Consider the following 23691-nt stretch of genomic DNA (forward strand, 5'->3'; position numbering starts at 1 on the left):
ATCCCTAATTGCCCTTGAGAAGGTGGTGGTGAGCTGACGTCTTGAACTGCTGCAGTCCCTATGGTGTCATCCACAGTGTGGTTAGGGAGGAAGTACCAGGATTCTGACCCGGGGCAGTGAAGAAACAGTGATATATTTCCACTGCAAGATGGTGAGTGTTACAATCCCAGTGATGTAATAACTGGATGGGAAGATCCCAGAATGGAACCCTGGCTAAAAAGACTGTAACTTTGTTTAGAAAATGTGGATAAACAGAGCACCGGATTGCCAAATAGCTTTCACCAACAAAAACATTCATTAAACATGAAAGGTCTCACTATGATACAATACTCCTTCACTCCTCCTTTTCTTCACAAACGTGCACAGTTTTCAAGGACAACACAGGTTACAACATATCTTTTACTATAATGTTCTCAGTGGACACACCATGCCTTTGAACGCACAGGTTATCCGTGAACAGACAACCACCGCTCCCCCACGCTGTGCTAGTGTCACACGGGAGGGTTTAAACTAGTATGGCAGGGGGGTGGGCATGGGAGCAATAGGTCAGAAGGTGAAAGCATTGAGGGAGTACTAGGGAATAGGGCCAGTATGGCTCTGAGGAAGAGCAGACAGGAAGATGTTGCTGAAAACAGCTGGTCTGGTGGCCTGAAATGCATATGTTTTAATGCAAGAAGTATACCAGGTAAGGCAGATGAACTTAGAGCTTGGATTAGTACTTGGAACTATAATGTTCTTGCCATTACAGAGACCCGGTTGAGGGAAGGACAGGATTGGCAGCTAAACGTTCCAGGATTTAGATGTTTCAGGCGGGATAGAGGGGGATGTAAAAGGGGTGGCGGAGTTGCGCTACTGGTTAGGGAGAATATCACAGCTGTACTACGGGAGGACACCTCAGAGGGCAGCGAGGCTATATGGGTAGAGATGCAATCACAATGTTGGTGGTTTACTGCAGGCCTCCCAACAGCCAGCAGGAGATAGAGGAGCAGATAGGTAGACAGATTTTGGAAACAAAAAGAAGTAAAAACAACAGGGTCGGTGTGATGGGAGACTTCAACTTCCCCAATATTGACTGGGACTCACTTAGTGCCAGGGGCTTAGACGGGGCAGAGTTTGTAAGGAGCATCCAGGAGGGCTTCTTAAAACAATATGTAGATAGTCCAACTACAGAAGGGGCTATACTGGACCTGGTATTCGAGAATGAGCCCGGCCAGGTGGTAGAAGTTTCAGTAGGAGAGCATTTCGGGAACAGTGACCACAATTCAGTAAGTTCTAAAGTGCTGATGGGCAAGGATAAAAGTGGTCCTAGGGTGAATGTGCTAAATTGGGGGAAGGCTAATTATAACAATATTAGGCAGGAACTGAAGAACCTAGATTGGGGGCGGATGTTTGAGGGTAAATCAACATCTGACATGTGGGAGGCTTTCAAATGTCAGTTGAAAGGAATTCAGGACCGGCATGCTCCTGTCTGGAAGGATAAATACGGTAAATTTCGGGAACCTTGGATAATGAGAGATATTGTAGGCCTCATCAAATAGAAAAATGAGGCATTTGTCAGGGCTAGAAGGCTGGGAAAGACTAAGCCTGTGTGGAATATAAGGAAAGTAGGAAGGAACTTAAGCAAGGAGTCAGGTCGGCTAGAAGGGGTCACGAAAAGTAATTGGCAAATAGGGTTAAGGAAAATCCCAAGGCTTTCTACATGTACATAAAAAGCAAGAGTGTAGCCAGGTAAAGGGTTGGCCCACTGAAGGATAGGCAAGGGAATCTATGTGTGGAGCCAGAGGAAAGGGTGAGGTATTAAATTAATACTTTGCATCAGTATTCACCAAAGAGATGGAATTGGTGGATGTTGAGTCTGGAGAAAGGTGTGTAGATAGCCTAGATCACATTGAGATCCAAAAAGACGAGGTGTTAGGCTTCTTGAATGATAGTAAGGTAGATAAGTCCCCAGGGCCTGATGGGATCTACCCCAGAATACTGAAGGAGTCTAGAGAGGAAAATGCTGAGGCCTTGACAGAAATCTTTGGATCCTCACTGTCTTCAGGTCATGTCCCGGAGGACTGGAGAATAGCCAATGTTGTTCCTTTGTTTAAGAAGGATAATCCAGGGAACTACAGACCGGTGAGCCTTATGTCAGTGGTAGGGAAATTACTGGAGAGAATTCTTCGAGACAGGATCTACTCCCATTTGGAAGCAAATGGACGTATTAGCGAGAGACAGCATGGTTTTGTGAAGGGGAGGTTGGATCTCACTAACTTTTAAAAAATAACTTGAGAGTACCCAATTCATTTTTTCCAACTAAGGGAAAATTTAGCATGTTCAATCCACCTATCCTGCACATCTTTGGGTTGTGGCGGCGGAACCCATGCAAACACAGGGAGTGTGACCCAGAGCCGGGATCGAACCTGGGACCTCGGCGCTGTGAGACTGCAGTGCTACCACTGCGCCACCGTGCTGCCCCGGTTCTCACTAACTTGATAGAGTTTTTCGAAGAGGTCACAAAGATGATTGATACAGGTAGGACAGTGGATGTTGTCTATATGGACTTCAGTAAGGCCTTTGACAAGGTCCCTCATGGTAGACTGATACCAATGGTGATGTCACACAGGATCAGGGGTGAGCTGGCAAGATGGATACAGAACTGGCTAGGTCATAGAAGGCAAAGAGTAGCAATGGAAGGATGCTTTTCTAATTGGAGGGCTGTGACTAGTGGTGTTCCGCAGGGATCAGTGCTGGGACCTTTGCTGTTCGTAGTTTATATAAATGATTTGGAGGAAAATATAACTGGTCTGATTAGTAAGTTTGCAGATGACACAAAGATTGGTGAAATTGTGGATAGTGATGAGGACTCAGAGGATACAACAGGATTTAGATTGTTTGGAGACTTGGGCGGAGAGATGGCAGATGGAGTTTAATCCGGACAAATGTGAGGTAATGCATTTTGCAAGGTCTAATGCAGGTAGGAAATATACAGTGAATGGTAGAATCCTCAAGAGTATTGAAAGTCAGAGAGATCTAGATGTACAGGTCCACAGGTCACTGAAAGGGGCAACACAGGTGGTGAAGGTAGTCAAGAAGGCATACGGCATGCTTGCTTTCATTGGCCGGGGCATTGAGTATAGGAATTGGTAAGTCATGTTGCAGCTGGAGAGGACCTTAGTTAGGCCACACTTGGAGTATAGTGTTCAATTCTGGTCGCCACACTACCAGAAGGATGTGGAGGCTTTAGAGAGGGTGCAGAAGAGATTTACCAGGATGTTGCCTGGTATGGAGGGCATTAGCTATGAGGAGCGGTTGAATAAACTCGGGTTGTTCTCACTGGAACGACGGAGGTTGAGGGGCGACCTGATCGAGGTGTATAAAATTATGAGAGGCATAGACAGAGTGGATAGTCAGAGGCTTTTCCCCAGGGTAGAGAGATCAATTACTAGGGGGCATAGGGTTAAGGTGCGAGGACAAGGTTTAGAGGGGATGTACGAGGCAAGTTTTTTTACACAAGAGGGTAGTGGGTGCCTGGAACTCGTTGCCGAAGGAGGTGGTGGAAGCAGGGACGATTGTGACATTTAAGGGGCATCTTTACAAATACATGAATAGGATGGGAATAGAGGGATACGGACCCAGGAAGTGTTGAAGATTTTAGTTTAGACAGGCAGCATGGTCGGCACAGGCTTGGAGGGCCGAAGGGCCTGTTCCTGTGCTGTATTTTTCTTTGTTCTGTTCCTGCACAGAAATACTGAATCAAACCTACTGAAATCTATACTCGATTTTAATATTTAACAACACAAATACAGATCACTTAAAACTATCTCTGTTTTCCTGACATGAGTGACTTGGAGGTGAATTCCTAGGTGGAGGTGTTCTCATGTATCTGCTGTCCTCGTCTTTCTACCTTCTAATTGGGTGATACTGTCGCACAATGGTTAGCACTATTGTTTCACAGCGCCAGGGACCCGGGTTCAATTCCCTGTTTGAATTCCCGGTTTGGGTCACTGGCTGTGCGGAGTCTGCACGTTCTCCCCGTGTTTGCGTGGGTTTCCTCCGGGTGCTCCGGTTTCCTCCCACAAGTCCCGAAAGATGTGCTGTTAGATGAATTGGACATTCTGAATTCTCCCTCAGTGTACCCAAACAGGCACTGGAATGTGGCAACTAGGGGATTTTCACAGTAACTTCATTGCAGTGTTAATGTAAGCCTACTTGTGACACTATTCAAGATTTTTATCATTAATTGGCAGATGTTGTGAGTTTGGAAATTGCTGCTGAAGGAGCCTTGGTGGGTTTCTGCAGCACATCTTGTAGATGGTACACGCAGCCAATATTGTACATCAGTGGTGGGGGCAGTGAATGAGGAAAAGATGCCAATCAAGTGGGCTGATTTGTTCTGCGTTGTGCCAAGCTTCTTGAGTGTAGTTGGAGCTGCACTCATCCAGGCAAGGGGAGAGTATTCCATCACACTCCTGACTTCGTCCTTGGAGATGGGGAGTCAGGAGGTGAGATAGTCACCACAGGATTGCTCGCCTGTGACCTGCTCTTGCAGCCATAATATGTATGTGGCTAGTCCAATTCAGTTTGTGGTCAATGATAACCTCCAAGGTGTGGTGGGGATTCAGCCATTGAATGTCATGGGGTAATGGTCAGATACTCTTTTGTTGGAGATTGGATTGGATTTATTGTCACGTGTACTGAGGTACAGTGAAAAGTATTGTTCTGCGTACAGTCCAGACAGAATGTTCAAAAGATGGAAAAAACATAGGACATACATAAATACACAATGTAAATACATCGACACAGGCACCAGGTGAAGCATATGGAGTGAGTACTACTCAGTAGAGAAGATGTGTGGAGCGATCAGTTCAGTCCACAAGAGGGCTATTGAGGAGTCTGGTAACAGCAGGGAAGAAGCTTTTTTTGAACCTGTTGGTGCGTGTTCTCAGACGATCATATCTCCTGGCCGATGGAAGAGGTTGGAAGAGAGAATAACCCGGGTGGGAGGGGTCTTTGATTATGCTTCCCACTTTCCCAGCAGGGGTGCAGATGGAGTCAATGGATGGGAGGAGGTTTCGCCAGATGGACTGGGTTGTGTTCATGATTCTCTGTAGTTTCTTATGGTATTGGGCCTTGTCTGGTCATTGTCTGTCTGGCAATTGTGTGGCCCACATGTTCCTTCCCACTCATCAGCCCAAGCCTGGACATTGTCCAGGTCTTGCTGCATTTGGACATGGACTGTGCCAGTATCTGAGGAGCTGTGAATGGTGCTGAATATTGTGCAGTGATCTGCAAACATCCCCACTTCTGACATTATGATGGAAGGAAGGTAATTGATCAAGTAGCTGAAGATGGTGGGACCAAGGACACTACCCTGAGGAACTCCTTCAGTGATGTTCAGGAGGTGAGATAATTGACCTCAACAACTACAACCATCTTCCTTTGTGCCAGGATGGGCTGAGTGCCCTCCATCTCTGCTGACTGTGATAGAAAGAGAGGAATTTCAGCTGCTCCAGTCACTCCAACTAACTGAAGTTGCTCATTCCTGGTGTCCTCATAAATCTCCTCTGCAATCTCTCTGAGAAAGTCACATCTTTCCGAAAGTGTGGGGCCCATATATCGGGTCCCATTACAGAGGGATAGAATTGAAAAGCAGGGAGGTTTTGTTTAACTGGTTTAGAACCAGGGTTAGACTACACTGGGAGCTCTGTCAACATTGGTGATCACTATTTAGAAAAAGGAAATAGACACTGGAGAAGGTGCAACAAGTGTTCACAAGAATAATATTTAACCCTCAGGAAAGGTTGCGGCTGCCTTTCACTAGAAAGGAGATGACTGACGGGTGATCTGATGAGAGTCTTTAAGATTATGCAGGCGTTCAATAATTTCAGTAGAAACCTCTTTAGCCTCGGGCAGCACGGTGATGCAGTGGTTAGCACTGTTGCCTCACGGCACCGAGGTCCCAGGTTTGATCCTGGCTCTGGGTCACTATCCATGTGGAGTTTGCATATTCTCCCCTTGTTTACGTAGGTTTCACCCCCAGAACCCAAAGATGTGCAGGGTAGGAGGATTGGCCACATATTACCCCTTAATTGGGAAAAATGAATTGGTTACTCTAAACATTTTTTAAACGAGGTTGAGATGAACAGCATGAATACATTGAACGTAAAGCTAGATACATACATGAGGGAGAAAGGAATAGAAGGAGATGCTGATGGTGGAGGTGAAGAGGGAGGATGGAGGCTCATGTGTCACATAAATACTGACACAGACCAAGTGAGCCGACTGGCCTGGCCCTGTGCTGTAGACTCAATGCAACAGCGACAAATGTATTTATTTTAGGACTACCTGTAGTGTTATTAAAAACACTATTTACTGTCCAGGATAAAATAAATGTCCTTCAGCAGCTTTTGTGGATCATTTCAGTGGAAATGTGCTCTCCCAGGCTCAGCATCAGCCCACTGGAAGCAAAGTCTGACACCAGTCAGTCCAGCAGAAAGAAACCCTCCAACTCTCCTACTTCACCAAGTGTCAGAATGAACATGGTTCAGTCCTGGATGTGATTCACAGCAGCAAAAACAGCAGAATCCAGTCCCAGTCACCACTTAGCGACTTGCTGGTGTCTCAGCAAGTGGAATGACTGAGTAAATCCCTTTGCGAATCCTTGTGAACTTGCTGGTGTGTTTGCAGATGGGATGACTGAATGAATCCTTTCCCACACTCAGAGCAGGTGAATGGCCTTGCCTCAGTGTGAACTTGCTGGTGACTCTGCAGATCAGATGAAAGAGCGAATCCCTTCCCACACTCAGAGCAGGTGAATGGTCTCTCCCTGGTGTGAATGCGTTGGTGTGCCTGCAGGTTGGCTGAACGAGTGAATCCCTTCCCACATTCAGAGCAGGAGAATGGCCTCTCCCCAGTGTGAACTTGCTGGTGATTCTGCAGGTCCGATAACAGAATGAATCCCCTCCCACACTCAGGGCAGGTGAATGTCCTCTCCCTGATGTGAACCTCCTGGTGTGACACTAGGTGAGATGATTGAATAAAACGCTTCCCACACTCGGAGCAGGTGAAAGGCCTCTCCCTGCTGTGAACCCCCTGATGTGATGTTAGGTGGGATGATTGAATAAAACGTTTCCCACACTCGGGGCAGTTGAATGGCCTCTCCCTTGTGTGGACTCGCTGGTGTGTCACTAGGTGCGATAATTGAATAAAACGCTTCCCACACTCTGAGCAGGTGAATGGCCTCTCCCTGGTGTGGATGCCCTGATGTGTCACTAGGTGTGAAGATTGAATAAAACACTTCCCACACTCGGGGCAGTGGAACGGCCTCTCCAGAGTGTGGACTCGCTGGTGTATCAGCAGGTGGGATGACTGAGTGAAACCCTTTCCACACTTGGGGCAGGTGAACGGTCGCTCCCCTGTGTGAGCCTGTTGGTGATTCAGAAGGTCAGATGAATGATTGAATTGTTTCCCACACTTCGAGCAGGTGAACGGCTTCTCCCCGGTGTGAACTTGCTGGTGTATCAGCAGGTGGGATGACTGAGTGAATCCCTTCCCACACTCAAAGCAGGTGTACGGCCTCTCCCTAGTGTGAACTTGCTGGTGATTCCACAGGTCAGATGACTGGAGAAATCCCTTCTCACACTCTGAGCAGATGAACGGCCTTTCCACAGTGTGACTGCAGTGATGAATCTTGAGGGCAGATGGGGAGCAGTCTCCTTCCCCACACTTGGAGCAGGCGAATGGTCTCTCCCCAGTGTGAACAGGTTTATGAGTTTCCAGTGCAGACGGGATACGGCTATCCTTCCCACAGTCCTCACCTTCCTGTGGTTTCTCCATGCTGCGGGTGTTCTTGTGTCTTTCCAAGTTTGACAATCAGTTAAAGCCTGGTCCACACACACAGCATGTGCACGGTCTCTTCCCTGCTGTAAATGGTGTGATATTTCTGCAGTCTGTATAATTGGTGAAAGCCCTTTCCACAGTCAGTGCACTCGACACTCTCACTCAGATCTGTGTTTCTTGGTGCCTTTCCAGTCATACTGATGTGACGGCCAAAACAGACAATTTATCCTTCGAGATTCAAAGATTGATGGCATTCAGGTTCTGGTCATTCGAGTGGCTCTGTTAAGTCTTGCTGCATTTTGAGATTTCTGGCTGCAAATCCTCCCCTTCTGACATCCTGTAAAAGGAGTTTACAAAAGTCTTCACTAAGTACAGGACAGAAATTCAGAACAGACAATGCTAGTTTCTGTAAAATATTCCTCTCCCTTTCCCCTGAATCGGGTTATCTCCATCCCACAAATTCTTCCCGCATTCTCACTAGGATTGGAAATGTATAATTTAGTTACAGCATTATATCGCAAGACTAGAAATAATTAGCACTTTATTACTTAACCATAAATACTCTATCTAATATGTACCATATTACAAAACTGGACATATGTGTCCTATATTGACCCAAAGCCGTGCTCTGATTGGCTGGAGGAATAAAGTTCTTCCGGTCTCCCGACAATTGCCATTGGTCAATGCCCCGCACAAAGACAATGGGAAAGCGGACGTTATGTCGCTTGGAGCCACTTTGACTCCAAATCACACCCAACTGTTGACCAATAGAAAGCACAAATCTCCGCACATGCGCAGCCCTTCTTACGGTGAACATGCGCACATCCGCGCGGTGAATGGGGCGATTTCCCAGGCTTGTGGGAGCTGGAGCCGCCATTGCTCGTTTGGAAGCCAGTGTCTGAACTCCTGGCACTGGGGGATAGGTGGTCGGGAGATGGCGCAGTGAACCCACCCGGACAGAAAATTCATGTGGGTCGTCACTGGAATTAATTATGACTCCCGTTCAGCAAAAATTGTTAAATTCAGGTGTTAAGATTTAGACATCAGAGTGACATATTAGGGAGGTAATAGCTGAGTGTGAAATAGAATCCGAGAGTCAGCAGCATTGGGGAGGAGAACGGGGCAAAATTTGGAGGATGGCCAAAAGAATTAGGGCTACAATTGATAGGAGGAAGTCTGTGGATAGTTTAGAGAGAGGAGAATTAGATGTGGGTTATTATTGTCATGTATTAGTATACAGTGAAAAGTATTGTTTCTTGCTATACAGACAATGCATACCATACATAGGGAAGGAAGGAGAGACTACAAAATGTAATGTCAAATCATAGCTAGGGTGCAGAGAAAAGATCAACTTAATACGTTGTAGGTCCATTCAAAAGTCTGATTGATGGCAGCAGGGAAGAAGCTGTTCTTGAGTCGGTTGATACTTGACCTCAAACTTTTGTATCCTTTTTCCTGATGGAAGATGGTGGAAGAGAGTATGTCCCGGATGTGTGGGGTCCTTAATTATGCTGGCTGCCTTTCCGAGGCAGCGTGAATTGTAGACAGAGTCAATGGATGGGAGGCTGGTTTGCATGATGGATTGGGCTACATTCACAACCGTTTGTACTTTCCTGCAGTCTTGAGCAGAGCAGGAACCATACACCATACCAAGCTAAGATACAACCCGAAAGAGTGCTTTCCTATGGTGTATTTTTAAAAGTTGGTGAGAGCCGTAAGCTGACATACCAAGTTTCCTCAGTCTTCTGAGAAAGTAGTCGTTGGTGGGCTTTCTTAACTAGAGTGTCGGCATTGAGGGTGGGGAGAGCAGGACAGGTTGTTGGTAATCTGGACATCTAAAAACTTGAAGCTCGCGACCCTTTCTACTTCATTCCCATTGATGTAGACAGGGGCATGTTCTCCACTACGCTTCCTGAAGTTGATGACAATCTCCTTCGTTTTGTTAACATTGAGGGAGAGATTATTGAAGGAGAGAATGTTGTGTGATAACTAGAATATCAGTTTCAAATTACTATCCTGTCCTGGCAGTGATGGCTTTGATTGATGTGTTTACAATGGATTGGAATGGAAGGATTTGCAGTCGGAAATATCTCGATTCATTCGGACACAACTAGCATGAGCGATTCCAAAGTCAAGATAGGAATCCTTGCTCCCTGTTCCAAAAGGTTTCAAACATCAATGCCCCGGCCGATGAAGGCAAGCAGACCATAAGCCTTCTTAATCACCTTGGCCACCTGTGTTACCACTTTTAGGGAACTGTGGACCTGCACACCCAGATCCCTCTGTATGTTAATGTTCCTTAGGGTTCTGCCATTTACAGTATACAGAAAGTAAAGCAAATTTACGGGTTTAGAAAATCTAGACTATTGCTTAGCAACCAGAGTTATATTGGGAGAGCAAGAGCTTTGAAGTGGCTCACAGTGTGACAAAGGTCTGGGGAATTGAAGAGAAATCCATAGACGTTGTATTGGATGGTGTCGGTCACTTGGTTTGAGAGTGTGGGTTGTCTGACCACATTTCACCTATTGGTTTGCATGGACTGTGTACTTACTGAGAACATTAAAAGTATGAGATAAGGTTTGTAACTTGTGCACACCGGATACACAACATGCCTGACAGCTCAATCAGCTCCACTCTCAGCTCAGGAGAGCTCAACAACACATCCTGTTCACCGGGGAGTTCTCCTGCTGCAGTGGGACCTACATTCCTGTTTTAACTGACAGCACAAAAATACATCAGTTACTCATCTGACTGCTGTTTGTGGAATCTTACTCTGCTTTAACTGGCTGTCATGAAACAGCAACAACTTGTATTTATACAACATGATTAATGTAATAAAACATCCCAATGTGTTTCAGGGGAAACTCATGAAGTAAAACATTGGCACTGAGTCACATCGGGAGATATTTGAACAGATGGACAAACACATGATTGGAGAGGCAGATTTAACAACCACCTTTAATCAGGAGAGAGATGGAGCTTCTAGGGAGTGAATTTCAGAGTTTCATACCCAAGTCTTGCCATGAATGGTGGAGTTATTAAAATCAGAGATGTGAGGTACCTCTTCCTACTCAGGGCCATCCCGATCTACACCCCCAAGGCCTTTTTCCAAGCAGTAGACAAAGTAATCATGGCGTTCGTATGGGGGGGAGGGGGGGGGGAAAGAATGCTAGGATCACAAAGAAGGTCTTACAAAAAACAAAATCAAGGGGAGGGCTAGCCCTCCCAAACCTACAATTTTACCACTGGGCAGCCACAGCCGAGCGAATAAGGGGATGGATCAAGGAGCCAGAGGCCGCGTGGGTGTGCATGGAGGAGGCCTCCAGTAAGGGGACCTCTCTCCGGGCCCTCGCCACGGCGGCACTCCCATCCCCACCCAAAAAACACCCCAGCAGCCCAGTGGTGATAGCCACCCTCCAGTCCTGGAACCAGCTACGGCAGCAATTTGGCCTGACCAAAATGTCAGACAAAGCTCCCATCTGTAACAACCATAGGTTCACACCAGCACTGACCGACACCACCTTCAAAATGTGGAGACAGTACGAGGGGACACTGACAGTCAGGGACCTAAACACCGACGGCAGGGTTGCGACACTGGACGAACTGACGGAGAAATTCCAGATGACCTGGGGGAGCGAGCTTAAGGTACCTGCAGCTGAGAAACCTGCTACGAAAGGAGACAAGGACTTACCCACAACCGCCACAACAGACATTACTGGAAGAGTTACTGGACACAAGCATATTAGAGAGAGGAAACTGCAGCGACATGTACAACCAACTGGGAGAAGGGGCCGACACCATACTGGACGCAACAAGAAGGAAATGGGAGGAGGACCTGGGGATCGAGATAGGGTGGGTCTCTGGAGCGAAGCACTGCATAGGGTCAACTCCACCTCCACCTGCTCAAGGCTCAGCCTGGTGCAACTAAAAATGGTACATGGAGCCCACTTAACAAGAACCCGTATGAGTAGGTTCTTCCCGGAAGTGGACGATAGATGTGAACGGTGCCAAGAAGGTCCGGCCAACCACGCCCACATGTTCTGGTCTTGCCCCAGACTTGTGGAGTACTGGACTGTCTTCTTCGAGGCAATGTCCAAAGTGGTGGGGGTGAGGGTGGAGCCATGCCCGAAAGTGGCGGTCTTCAGGGTTTTAGACCAGCCAGATCTATTCCTGGGGAGGAGGGCGGACGCCCTTGCCTTTGCCTCGCTGATCGCCTGCCGTAGAATCCTGTTCGGCTGGCGGTCAGCAGCACCACCGAAAGCAGCAGACTGGCTGTCCGACCTCTCGGAATCTCTCCAAATGGAGAAAATTTAATACGCCATCCGAGGGTCAGACGACGGCTTCCACAGAACGTGGGAGCCATTCACCCGATTGTTCCGGGACTCGTTTGTGGCCAACAAACAAGGAGAAGAATAGCCAGGAACCAGGGGAAAGCAGCCAAAGCATGAGAGGGTGAGATAGAACGAGAGATTGGGGGGTGGGGGAGAGAACAACTCATTCTAAGAGGCAGGAAAGGCGAACCGCGGGGGTGGGGTGGGAGGAGGGAAGGGATAGTGAACAATAGAGGCGAGCCAGGGAGGTGGGGGGGGGGGGGGGGGACGTTAACCAACCTGACATCCATAGGAACAGAGAAAAAGGAGAATACAGGCGGAGGACGGGAGGGCCGGCTGCAGCGGCAGCGTGCACGAAAGACAACGGCGGCAAAATCCGACCGGGAGAAGCGAGGGCCATCACCGGCACCAGGCCCACTTGAGGATTGCCCTCCGGAAGTGCCTCGCCAGCACAAATGGATGCCTACTTACATGTATATACATATATCCTGTGTACATAATGGCAAAATATACTCTGTACAAAAATCCAATTAAAAACATTTTTTTTAAAATCGGAGATGTGAAGAGGCCAGAATGAGAAGAGTGCAAACATCTGAGAGAGAGCACGACTGGAGATTACAGACATAGGGAGGGACGAAGCCAGGGAGAAATTTGAAACAAGGATGTGAATTTTTAAATTGAGGCATTACCAGACCAGGAGCAAAGTCAGTGAGCACAGGGCTGATGGTGAACAGGACTTGGTGTGAGAAAGCACTCAGGTAGCAGAGTTTTGGATGATCTCACGTTTCCGTGTGGGGTGAATGAGAGAGGCTGGATAGGAATGTATTGGAATCATCAAGTCAAAGGTAACAGGGGCATGGATGAGGGTTTCAGCAGCAGATGAGCTGGGGGTGGGGATGGACACAGGTGACATTATGGAGATTGAAATATCTGATATTAGTGATGGTGTGGATATGGGGTCAGAAACTCATCTTGGGGTCAAATCTGACACGGAGATTGTGCAGAGTGTGCTTCAGTCTCAGACAGTTCGCAGGGAGAGGGATGGACTCGGGAGTTAGGGAACGGCATTTCTAATGGTGACTGAAGACAATAGCTTTGATCTTCCCGATATTTAATTGGAAGAATTTTCTGCTCATTCAGTCCTGGATGTGGGATAAGCAGTTTGATAATTTAGGGACAGTGGAGGAATGGAGAGGGATGGTGGTGAGGTAGAGCTGGGTGTTGTCAGTGTACATGTGAAAACTAACGCGGTGCTTTTGGATGATGTCACCTCATGCAGCTTGTAGATGAGAAATAGGAGGCGCCGAGGACAGATCCTCGGGGGACACAGATTAAAAGAATTTTGGAAAGGCAGGTTGGCGATGGGATGCTAGTTTGCAAAGATGGTGGGATGAACACTTTTTTAAAAAAAAGGATGATTGATGATAGTGAATTTAAGAGAGAATCATTAAGGATATCAGTCACATGGAGAAGTTGGATAGTCAGCATTTTTCTGAGGATAGGGTCAAGGGAGCAGGTGGGTCTCATGGACAAGGTGAGCTCTGAGAGGGAAGGAGATAGAGAAACGGGAGAAAGATGTAGTTCAGGGCTCAGACTTTGAGGAAATGTAGAAATAGTTTGGCCTGGTGGGTTAGTGGGAGGGAAGCAGCAGAGGCAGCTGATCAGATTGTCTCAACCTTGGTGACAAAGAAACTCCATGAGCTCCTCACACTTGTTGTTGGAGGTGAGGATGGAGGAGACAGGGGAGAGGGAGAACACTCCAAAAAGAACTAAGCTGTGTTTGAGACTCAACACACTGTGTTTAGCACAAAGCTGATTTATTTGACCATTATCGACAATATTCGTGAAGATATATGGGCTGGTGTTTACGAACATCAGCAGAAACAGACCCTAATAAACATGGTTCAGTGTGGATATGATTAATCACAAAATCCAATCACTGTTGTTCATTGTGAATATGCTGGTGTTTGCACAGGGTGGATAAGGTAGTAAATCCCTTCCCACATTCTGGGCAGGCGAATGGTCTCTCCCCAGTGTGAACTCGCTGGTGTCGCAGCAGTGTGGATGACTGAGTGAATCCCCTCCCACATTTGGAGCAGGTGAATGGCCTCACCCCAGTGTGAATTCTCTGGTGCGCAGTGAGTTGTTCTGGTCCCCTGAAACCTGTCTCGCAGTAAGAGCACTTGAATGGTCTCTCGTCAGTGTGAACGCGTTGATGGCGGATCAGTTCCCCAGAACTTTTGTAGCACTTCTCGCAGTCTAGACATTTAAATGGTCTCTCAGTGGTGTGAACACGTTGATGATACATCAGTTCCCGGGGACTTTTATAGCACTTTACACAGTCCGAGCATTTAAAAGGTCTCTCATCAGTGTGAACACTCTGGTGTTTCAGCAGGGTGGATAAATCAGTGAATCTCTTCCCACACTCTGAGCAAGAGAATGGTCTCTCCCCAGTGTGGACTCGCTGATGCGTCAGCAGTGCAGATGACTGAGTGAATCGCTTCCCACACTCTGAGCAGGTGAACGGTCTTTCCCCATTGTGAATTCGTAGGTGCACAGTGAGTTCTTCTGATCGCCTGAACCCAGACGCACAGTGAGAGCACTTGAACGGTCTCTCATCAGTGTGAACAATTTGATGACGCATTAGGTCCAGGGAACTTTTATAGGGCTGCCCACAGTCTGGGCATTTGAAAGGTCTCTCCTCGGTGTGAATTCGCTGGTGTTTCAGCAGGTTGGATGACTGAGCGAATCCCTTCCCACACTTGGAGCAGGTGAATGGCCTCTCCCCAGTGTGAACTCGCTGGTGCGTCAGCAGCCCTGATGTGCGAGTGAATCCTTTCCCACACTCGGGGCAGATGAATGGTTTCTCCCCACTATGAACTCGCTGGTGTCTCAGCAGCTGGGAGGATTGAGTGAATCCCTTCCCACACTGTGGACAGGGGAATGCTCTCTCCACAGTGTGAACCCGCTGGTGTTGCAGCAGGTTGGAAGATCGAGCGAATCCCTTCCCACACGCAAAACAGGTGAACGGCCTCTCCCCAGTGTGACTGCGTCGATGAGATTCCAACTCAGATGGGGATCTAAATCCCTCCTCACATTCTCCACATTTCCAGGGTTTCTCCTCACTGTGAATGTTGCCGTTTTCTTCCATGTTAAAAATTAATCGATATTCAGTTTACAACTAAATGGGGAACTGCGTCCGATTATGACGTGGTTTGCTTTGTGTTTCTTGATTGCAAATCCTCCCTTTCGAGTATTCTGTGAAATTGATTTGAAACAGAAAATAGGGAGTGAGAAAAAAACCACAAAAACACAAAGGCAGGTTCTGAAATTGAGCTGAATGAATCTGGTCATTTGTGGGGCCGGCACTAGGAAAACAATGACCATGAAAACTGCTGGATTTTTGCAGAAAACTAACTGGTTCATTAATGTCTTTCAGGGAAGAGAACTTGCCACCTTTGTGGACCGAGACAAGACTCTGACCTCTGTAACAACATAATAGGACAAGTAGAACATTTGGCCCGTCGAGCCTGTTCCGCCATCCAGCACAATCATGGCTGATCTTAATCTTCAACTCCACTTTCCCATCAGTTCCCCAGATCCTTTTGACTTCCCAAGAGACCAAAATAATAATAATCTGTACTATTGTCACAAGTAGGCTTACATTAACACTGCAATGATGTTACTGTGAAAAGTCCCTCGTCGCCACATTCCGGTGCCTGTTGGAATACAGAGAGGGAGAATTCACAATTTTCCCCGAACAGCACGTATTTGGGACTTGTGGGAGGAAACCCACGCCAACACAGGGAGAACAAGCGTGAATAGAACGTGGGACCATGGCGCTGTGAAGCAACAGTGCTAACCACTGTGCTAACATGCCGCCCTCAATTCCCTGCATCTCAGCCTTAAATATATTCAATGATGGTATACCCACAACCCTATGGGGTAGAGCATTGTGTGATAAGAGAAGCAGCGAGGGGAAGTGAGAGACACAGAGCGAGAATGGGAGCAGAGGGACAGGAAAAGGTGTGGGAGACACAGAGCAATGGAGAGGTATTTTATAAACCTACAACTGAACTACAATTTCCCAAACCCTAAAACTGCACCTTCTAGATGGACCGGGTCATCTTCGTGACTTGCCTGACTGTATTGGATTGCCTCTATTTGAATATGGGGCAGAGCGAGATCTTTGCCTTCAGTCCCCAGTACAAACTCCTTAGCCACTGACTCCAGCCCTCTCCCTGGGGATTGTCTGAGGCTGAAGTAAACTATTTACTAATTCCCAAACCGAGATTCTGAGCACACATTCACATCACCAACAGGACCGCCTATTCCCACTATAGCAAGACTGACCGACTCCACCCTGGTCTCATGGGCGGATCCTATTGCCCCCAATAAAGATGGCGGCCGTGCATGCGCTCTGCTGTCCAGTGCCCCCCATAAAGATGGCTGCAGCGTCGCCTATTGTCCAAGATGGCGGCTGCAAAAACGGGACCTCGAGCTTTTCATTTGTGGTATAAGGCCTCCGTCCGGTTTTATTAAAGTTTCCCTTCCTGCACCGGGTGTTTATGAAGCCTCCCCTCTCGCCCACCGCCTCCATTTAACCTCACTCACCTGCTGTCTCCAATCACTTTCTGCTCTTCCTGCGAATCCAACATCAATCCATCCGCCCACTGCCAACACCCGCACTGCGCACGCTCCGGCATGAGCGGTAGTGCGCACGCGTAATGATCTCCCGTAGTGAAGTTAGGGCATATTCACCCTCTCGGTGCATGCTGGGTAATCGAATCGCCATTACGACGAGATATTGTTGAATATAAATTCACCTTTCGTGGTCCGATTATAATTTGAACCACAGATGTAAAACGCTTAAGTCCGCATTCTGAATGGTGGGGGATCTGCTCCATAGAATACAGAGAAGGAGAGGGTTGGCGTAGTGATTGTGGTAGATGTTATTGCCAGCAACATCGGTAGCATACAGCAAGAGGTTCTCCTCTGGGAGCATGAGCATCTTAGATTTGAATTAAATAGCGAACAAAAAAGTAATACCCTCCAAATTTAACGAGCAAAGACAAGGCAATAGTCAAAGTAGCATTACAGGCAATGATAACCAGAGTTATCAGATATGTGAAGCAGTTGAGGCTCCTTCTTTAAACGCTTCCTTCTTTAAACGTTTTTAAGAAAATGATAGATGCCTTTCTAAAGAATAAAGGGATTCGGGGATATGGTGTACGGGCCGGAGAGTGGAGCTGAGTCCACAAAGATCAGCCATGATCTCATTAAATGGCGGAGCAGGCTCGAGGGGCCAGATGGCCTACTCCTGTTCCTAGTTATAATGTTCTTATGTACAAATAGATGCAACAGAGGGTCAAAGTAGGGAAACAGGATAGAAAGAGATTTAAATGCTCTCCATCTGAATACACCAGTATTTGTAATAAGATAGATGAACTAATAGCAAAGATAGAAATAAATGTGCATGGTATCGCAGCCAATACAGGGATGTGTTTACAAAGTTGCTGAGGCTGGAAACTGAATATTCCGGAGTGGGTGACTTCACAGAGGATTGGATTGGATTTGTTTATTGTCACGTGTACCGAGGTACAGGGAAAAGTATTTTTCTGCGAGCAGCTCAACAGATCATTAAGTACATGAAAAGAAAAAGGAATAAAAGAAAATACATAATAGGGCAACACAACATATACAATGTAACTACATAAGCACTGGCATCGGATGAAGCATACAGGGTGTAGTGTTAATGAAGTCAGTCCATAAAGGGTCATTTAGGAGTCTGGTGACAGTGGGGAAGAAGCTGTTTTTGAGTCTGTTCGTGTGTGTTCTCAGACTTCTGTATCTCCTGCCCGATGGAAGAATTTGGAAGAGTGAGTAAGCCAGGTGGGAGGGATCTTTGATTATACTGCCCGCTTACCCCAGGCAGCGGGAGGTGTAGATGGAGTCAATGGATGGGAGGCAGGTTCGTGTGATGGACTGGGCGGTGTTCACGACTCTCTGAAGTTTCTTGCGGTCCTGGGCCGAGCAGTTGCCATACCAGGCTGTGATGCAGCCTGATAGGATGCTTTCTATGGCGCATCTGTAAAAGTTGGTAAGAGTCAATGTGGACATGCCGAATTTCCTTAGTTTCCTGAGGAAGTATAGACGCTGTTGTGCTTTCTTGGTGGTAGCGTCGACGTGGGTGGACCAGGACAGATTTTTTGGAGATGTGCACCCCTAGGAATTTGAAACTGCTAACCATCATCACCTCGGCCCCGTTGATGCTGACAGGGCTGTGTACAGTACTTTGCTTCCAGCACGGTAGCACAAGTGGATAGCACTGTGGCTTCACAGCGCCAGGGTCCCAGGTTCGATTCCCCGCTGGGTCACTGTCTATGCGGAGTCTGCACGTTCTCCCCGTGTCTGCGTGGGTTTCCTCCGGGTGCTCCGGTTTCCTCCCACAGTCCAAAGACGTGCAGGTTAGGTGGATTGGCCATGCTAAAAATTGCCCGTAGTGTCCATAAGGGTTGGGAGGGGTTATTGGGTTGCGGGGATAGGGTGGAAGTGAGGGATTAATGTGGGTCGGTGCAGACTCGATGGGCCGAATGGCCTCCTTCTGCACTGTATGTTCTATGTAAAAGTCAATTACCAGCTCTTTAGTTTAGGATAGGACGAGATGAAAGGGTATGGGTTAGTTCTGTTGATCACATTTGAGATCAACACAGTCGTGAGAAATGATCTCGGCTCAGAAGATGAAGATGTGAAAATGAAATGAAATGAAAATCACTTATTGTCATAAGTGGGCTTCAATGTAGTTACTGTGAAAAGCCCCTAGTCGCCACATTCCGGCATCTGTTCGGGGAGGCTGGTACGGGAACTGAATCATGCTGCTGGCCTGCATTGGTCTGCTTTCAAAGCCAGCGATTTAGCCCTGTGCTAAACCAGCCCTTGATTAGATGTAGAATTATATCTCAGATGTAGAATTAGTTTGTCTGGAGATAAGCAAAATAAGCGTAGTAAGTCACGGTTGTACTTAGTAGTTTAAATGTCACCTAACAGTAGCAGCCTGGTCGATTTATAATTGCTGCAGAAATAATAGGGACTTGTGAGAAAGGTAATCGTAGGTATTTATAACCTGGATATGAATTGGATAATGTGAAATGGCAGGGGTAGGATTCAAGATGGCTGCCTTGTGTATACCCAAAACAGTTTAAGTGAATCATAGAATCATAGAATTTACAGTGCAGAAGGAGGCCATTAGGCCCATCGAGTCTGCACCGGCTCTTGGAAAGAGCACCCTACCCAAGCCCATACCCCTCACCCTATCCCCATAACCCAGTAACCCCACCCCAACGGCAATTTTGGACACTAAGGGGCAATTTTTTAGCATGTCCAATCCACCTAACCCGCACATCTTTGGACTGTGGGAGGAAACCGGAGCACCTGGAGGAAACCCACGCACACACAGGGAGGATGTGCAGACTCCGCACAGACAGCGACCCAAGCCGGGAATCGAACCTGGGACCCTGGAGCTGTGAAGCAATTGTGCTAACCACTATGCTACCGTGGTGGCATGGTAACACAGTGGTTAGCACTGCTGCTTCACAGCGCCAGGGTCCCAGGTTAGATTCCTGGCTTGGGTCATTGTCTGTGCGGAGTCTACACGTTCTCCCCGTGTGTGCGTGGACTTCCTCCGGGCGCTCCAGCTTTCTCCCACAAGTCCCATAGATGCTTGTTAGATGAATTCTCCCTCAGTGTACCCAAACTGGCACCGGAGTGTGGTAACTAGGGGATTTTCACTGTAACTTCATTCCAGTGTTAATGTAAGCCTACTTATGACACTAATAAAGTTCATTATTGTTTAATTTTTATTCATTCAAGGGATGTGCATTAACGGGCTCGGCCAACATTTATCGCTCATCCCTACGTGACCTCAAGACGGTGGTGGTGAGCTTCCTTGTTGAACCCCTGAAGTACCTGAGGTGTTGGTACACACACAGTACTCTTAGGGAGGGAGTTCCAGTGACAGTGAAGGAATGGTAATATATTTCGAAGTTAGGATGGTGAGTGATTTAGAGGTGAACTTCCAGGTGATGGTGTTTTCATATATCTGTTGTCTTTGTCCTACTGGATGGTCGTGGTTGGGGGTTTGGAAGGTGTAAGGAGCTTTGGTGAGTTTCACCAGTGCATATTGTAGATATTACACACTATTGCACACTGTTTGTTAGTAGTGGAAGGAGTGAATGTTTGTGGATGGGGTGCCAATCAAGTGGGCTGCTTTGTCCTGGATGGTGTCAAGCTTCTTGCCTGTTGTTGGGAGCTCCACTCAGGCAAAGGCAGAGTATTCCATTACATTTATGGGCGGCACAGTGGTTAGCACTGTTCAGAGGTGGTAATGCCATTGAATGTCAAGGGGCATTGGTTAGATTCTCTCTTATTGGAAATGGCCATTGCCTGGCACTTGACTGGCTTGAATGTTACTTGCCACTTATCAACCCGTCTGGATATTGTCCAGGTCTTGTTGCATTTGGAAATGAACTGCTTGAGTATCTGAGGAGTTGTGAATGGCACTGAACATTGTGCAGTGATCCCCAAGATAAATAAGTTTATTCAAAGATAAAGGTTTACTGAACAACTTTGAGACATTGACATTCACAATTTCATGCAGGTGACCAATCTGTAGATCTGTAGACCCTCTCAGGCTCCTTCTCTGACTGCAATTTCTGTGGAATGTAGCCTCGGTAGTCTTTAGCACTTGGCTAACAAGACCTTTGGAACCTCTTTTTATCCTCCAAAGTGACCATGAGCTCACCATAAGACATAGGATCAGAATTAGGCAACTCAGCCCATCGAGTCTGCTCCACCATTCAATCATGTCTGATATTTTTCTCATCTCCATTCTCCTGCCTTCTCCCCATAACCCCTGATCCCCTTGTTAATAAAGAATCTATCTATCGCTGTCTTAAACACACTCAGTGATTTGACCTCCATAGCTTTCAGCGGCATTGAGTTCCACAGATTCACCATCCTCTGGCTGAAGAAGTTCCTCCTCATCTCTGTTTTAAAGGATCGTCCCTTTAGTCTGAGATTGTGTCCACTGGTTCTAGTTTTTCCTACAAGTGGAAACATCCTCACCATGTCCATTCTATCCAGGCCTTGCTGTACCCTATAAGTTTCAATAAGATCCCCCCTCATCCTTCTAAACTCCAACGAGTACAGACCCAGAGTCCTCAACCGTTCCTCATACGAGAAGCTCTTCATTCCAGAGATCATTCTTGTGAACCTTCTCTGGACCCTTTCCAAGGCCAGCACATCCGTCCTTAGACACGGGCCCAAAACTGCTCACAATACTCAAAATGGGGTCTGATCAGATCTTATACAGACTCAGAAGTACATCCTTGGTCTTGTATTCTTGCCTCTTGACATGAATGCTAACATTGCATTTGCCTCCCTAACTGCCGACTGAACCTGCGCGTTAACCTTAAGAGAATCCTGAATAAGGACTCCCAAGTCCCTTTGGGCTTCTGATTTCATAAGCATTTTCCCATTTAGAAAATCGTCTATGCCTAAATTCCTCCTTCCAAAGTGCATAACCTCACACTTTTCCACATTGTATTCCAACTGCCACTTTTCGCTTACTCTCCTAGCCTATCCAAATCCTTCTGCAGCCCCCCTCAATACAACCTGTCCCTCTACAGATCTTTTTATCATCTGCAAACAGTGCCTTCAGTTCCTTCTTCCAGATCATTAATGTACTTTGTGAAAATTTGTGGTCCCAGCACAGACCCGAGGCAAACCACTAATCACCGGTGGCCATCCTGAAAAAGACCCCTTTATCACCACTCTCTGCCTTCTGCCAGTCAGCCAATCCCCTATCTATGCCAGGATCTTACCCTTAACACCATGGGCTCTTAACATATTTAACATTCTCCTCTGCGGCACATTGTCAAAGGCAAGAGTTGGGCCTGTTGCAACATGAAAATTGTTCAATTTGATCACTAGATTAATTTATGACTGGATGGTAATTACTTATATCACCATCTCTCATTATCTTGGATAGGAATACAATTGAACTGTTTCATAATATCCCTTTATCTGATTCTGCACAATTCCTTCTTCATACCGTTTCAAATGTTGAGGCTAATCAGAGTTGGAAGGTCTCTCTTGCCGGTACATTTATCCTCATTGCACATTCTTTATATACACAGCAATTAGGCTTTTACATTTTTACAACAAATAAAACTGAGCCTTTCACTATAACCACTGATTAAGTAATTGTAACTCAATGAAGGCTCACTTCTTACTCAAGCATTACAGACTGGTAGGTAATTAAAACATCGAGAAAAGAGTTGAAGCTTTTCATCTTCCACTCATCAGGACATTCGCAAGAATAGAAAATTTAAAGGGAACAACAATTTAAACTTCATGAGAAGAGAGTGTTGATTTGTTGATAAGTGGACTCTGATTGGTAGAGGTGTTGCCATGGGGAGGCGTTGCCGTGGAGAGGCATTGCCATGGAGAGGCATTGCCGTGGAGAGGCATTGCCATGGAGAGCGTACCAGTTAACTGATGAGTCAAGCTTTGTTTATACTCAAACCAGGCAGGTTGACTCTGATTGAATCAGGGCATTTCCTGTGGAATGAACCATGTAAAATGTAAAGTTGCCATCGACCCAGGTGACCATAGGCTGCTTTCCCCTTTGAGGGGGAAGAGCTGACGTGGTGATTTAACCTGAGGATCACCACATCCCAGACGAGGGGCAAGGTTGAGAAGGAGGGGCCTTCCTGAATAACCTCATCCGGTAATGGGATTGAACCTGCGCTGCTGTCCTTGCTCCACATCCCAAACCCGCAATCCAGCCAATGGAACACACCTGTCACTATTTTGTTCAGTTCAAGCAAGCATATGAGTTTCTAGCTTCTTCTGTCTGCATCGATCAGGGCTCTGTGTAGTCACAGATGTAACTTCTGGAACACAGATGTGCACCACTCTGAAAGCCCAAATGATAATCTTAAATTGGGTGCCAGCGTAATTCTTACAACAGTCAGAATTGCTTAACAAATATTATCCAATTGCGGATCACATCTAATGTAGCACAATGGGTTTGGGGTTTTGCAGCACTCAGCATCGCCGAATCAAGGTTCATTACTAATAATAATCTAGTAATCTTTCTTATTGTCAAAAATAGGCTTACATTTTTAAAATTCATTTTTATGGGATGTGGGCATCGTTGGTTAGGTCAGCATTTATTACCCATCCCTAGTTGCCCTTCAGAGAGTGGTAATGAGCTGCCTTCTTGAATCGCTGCAGTCCTTCAGGTGTAGGTACACCCACTGTGCTGTGAGGGAGGGAGTTTCAGGATTTTGCTCAGCGACAGTGAAAGAACGGGGACATATTTCCAATTTAGGGTGGTGAGTGACTTGGAAGGAACCTCCAGGTGGTGGGGTTCCCAGGTATCTGCTGCTCTTGTACTTCTAGATGGTCGTGGTTGTGGGTTTGGAAGGTGCTGCCGAAGGAACCTTGGTGAGTTACTGCAGTGATCTTGTCG

General features: G+C 46.8%; 3 protein-coding genes across 5 annotated transcripts in view; 1 reads left to right on the plus strand and 2 right to left on the minus strand.

The window, feature by feature from the left end:
• Window positions 1–23691, plus strand: part of LOC140421380 (uncharacterized) — a 456825-nt gene that overhangs the window by 382916 nt on the left and 50218 nt on the right. The window lies entirely within an intron of this gene.
• Window positions 1–23691, minus strand: part of LOC140418533 (uncharacterized) — a 74861-nt gene that overhangs the window by 24718 nt on the left and 26452 nt on the right. The window lies entirely within an intron of this gene.
• Window positions 6050–16852, minus strand: LOC140418532 (uncharacterized). 3 transcript variants are annotated; one of them, XM_072502010.1, is made up of 2 exons: window positions 16770–16852; window positions 6050–8161 (listed from the first exon to the last, which is right to left on the minus strand). In XM_072502010.1, exon 2 carries the CDS (start codon window positions 7819–7821, stop codon window positions 6607–6609), a length of 1215 nt encoding a protein of 404 aa, XP_072358111.1. In that variant the 5' UTR covers window positions 7822–8161; window positions 16770–16852; the 3' UTR covers window positions 6050–6606. The 3 variants fall into 3 exon arrangements, with proteins under 3 accessions (XP_072358111.1, XP_072358108.1, XP_072358110.1); XM_072502007.1 differs by lacking the exon at window positions 6050–8161 and adding an exon at window positions 13956–15413 and having other exon boundaries at window positions 16770–16840; XM_072502009.1 differs by lacking the exons at window positions 6050–8161; window positions 16770–16852 and adding exons at window positions 13956–15413; window positions 15820–15880.

The sequence above is a fragment of the Scyliorhinus torazame genome, chromosome 5 (assembly GCF_047496885.1).
Source record: "Scyliorhinus torazame isolate Kashiwa2021f chromosome 5, sScyTor2.1, whole genome shotgun sequence".
In the NCBI taxonomy this organism is placed as follows: domain Eukaryota; kingdom Metazoa; phylum Chordata; class Chondrichthyes; order Carcharhiniformes; family Scyliorhinidae; genus Scyliorhinus; species Scyliorhinus torazame.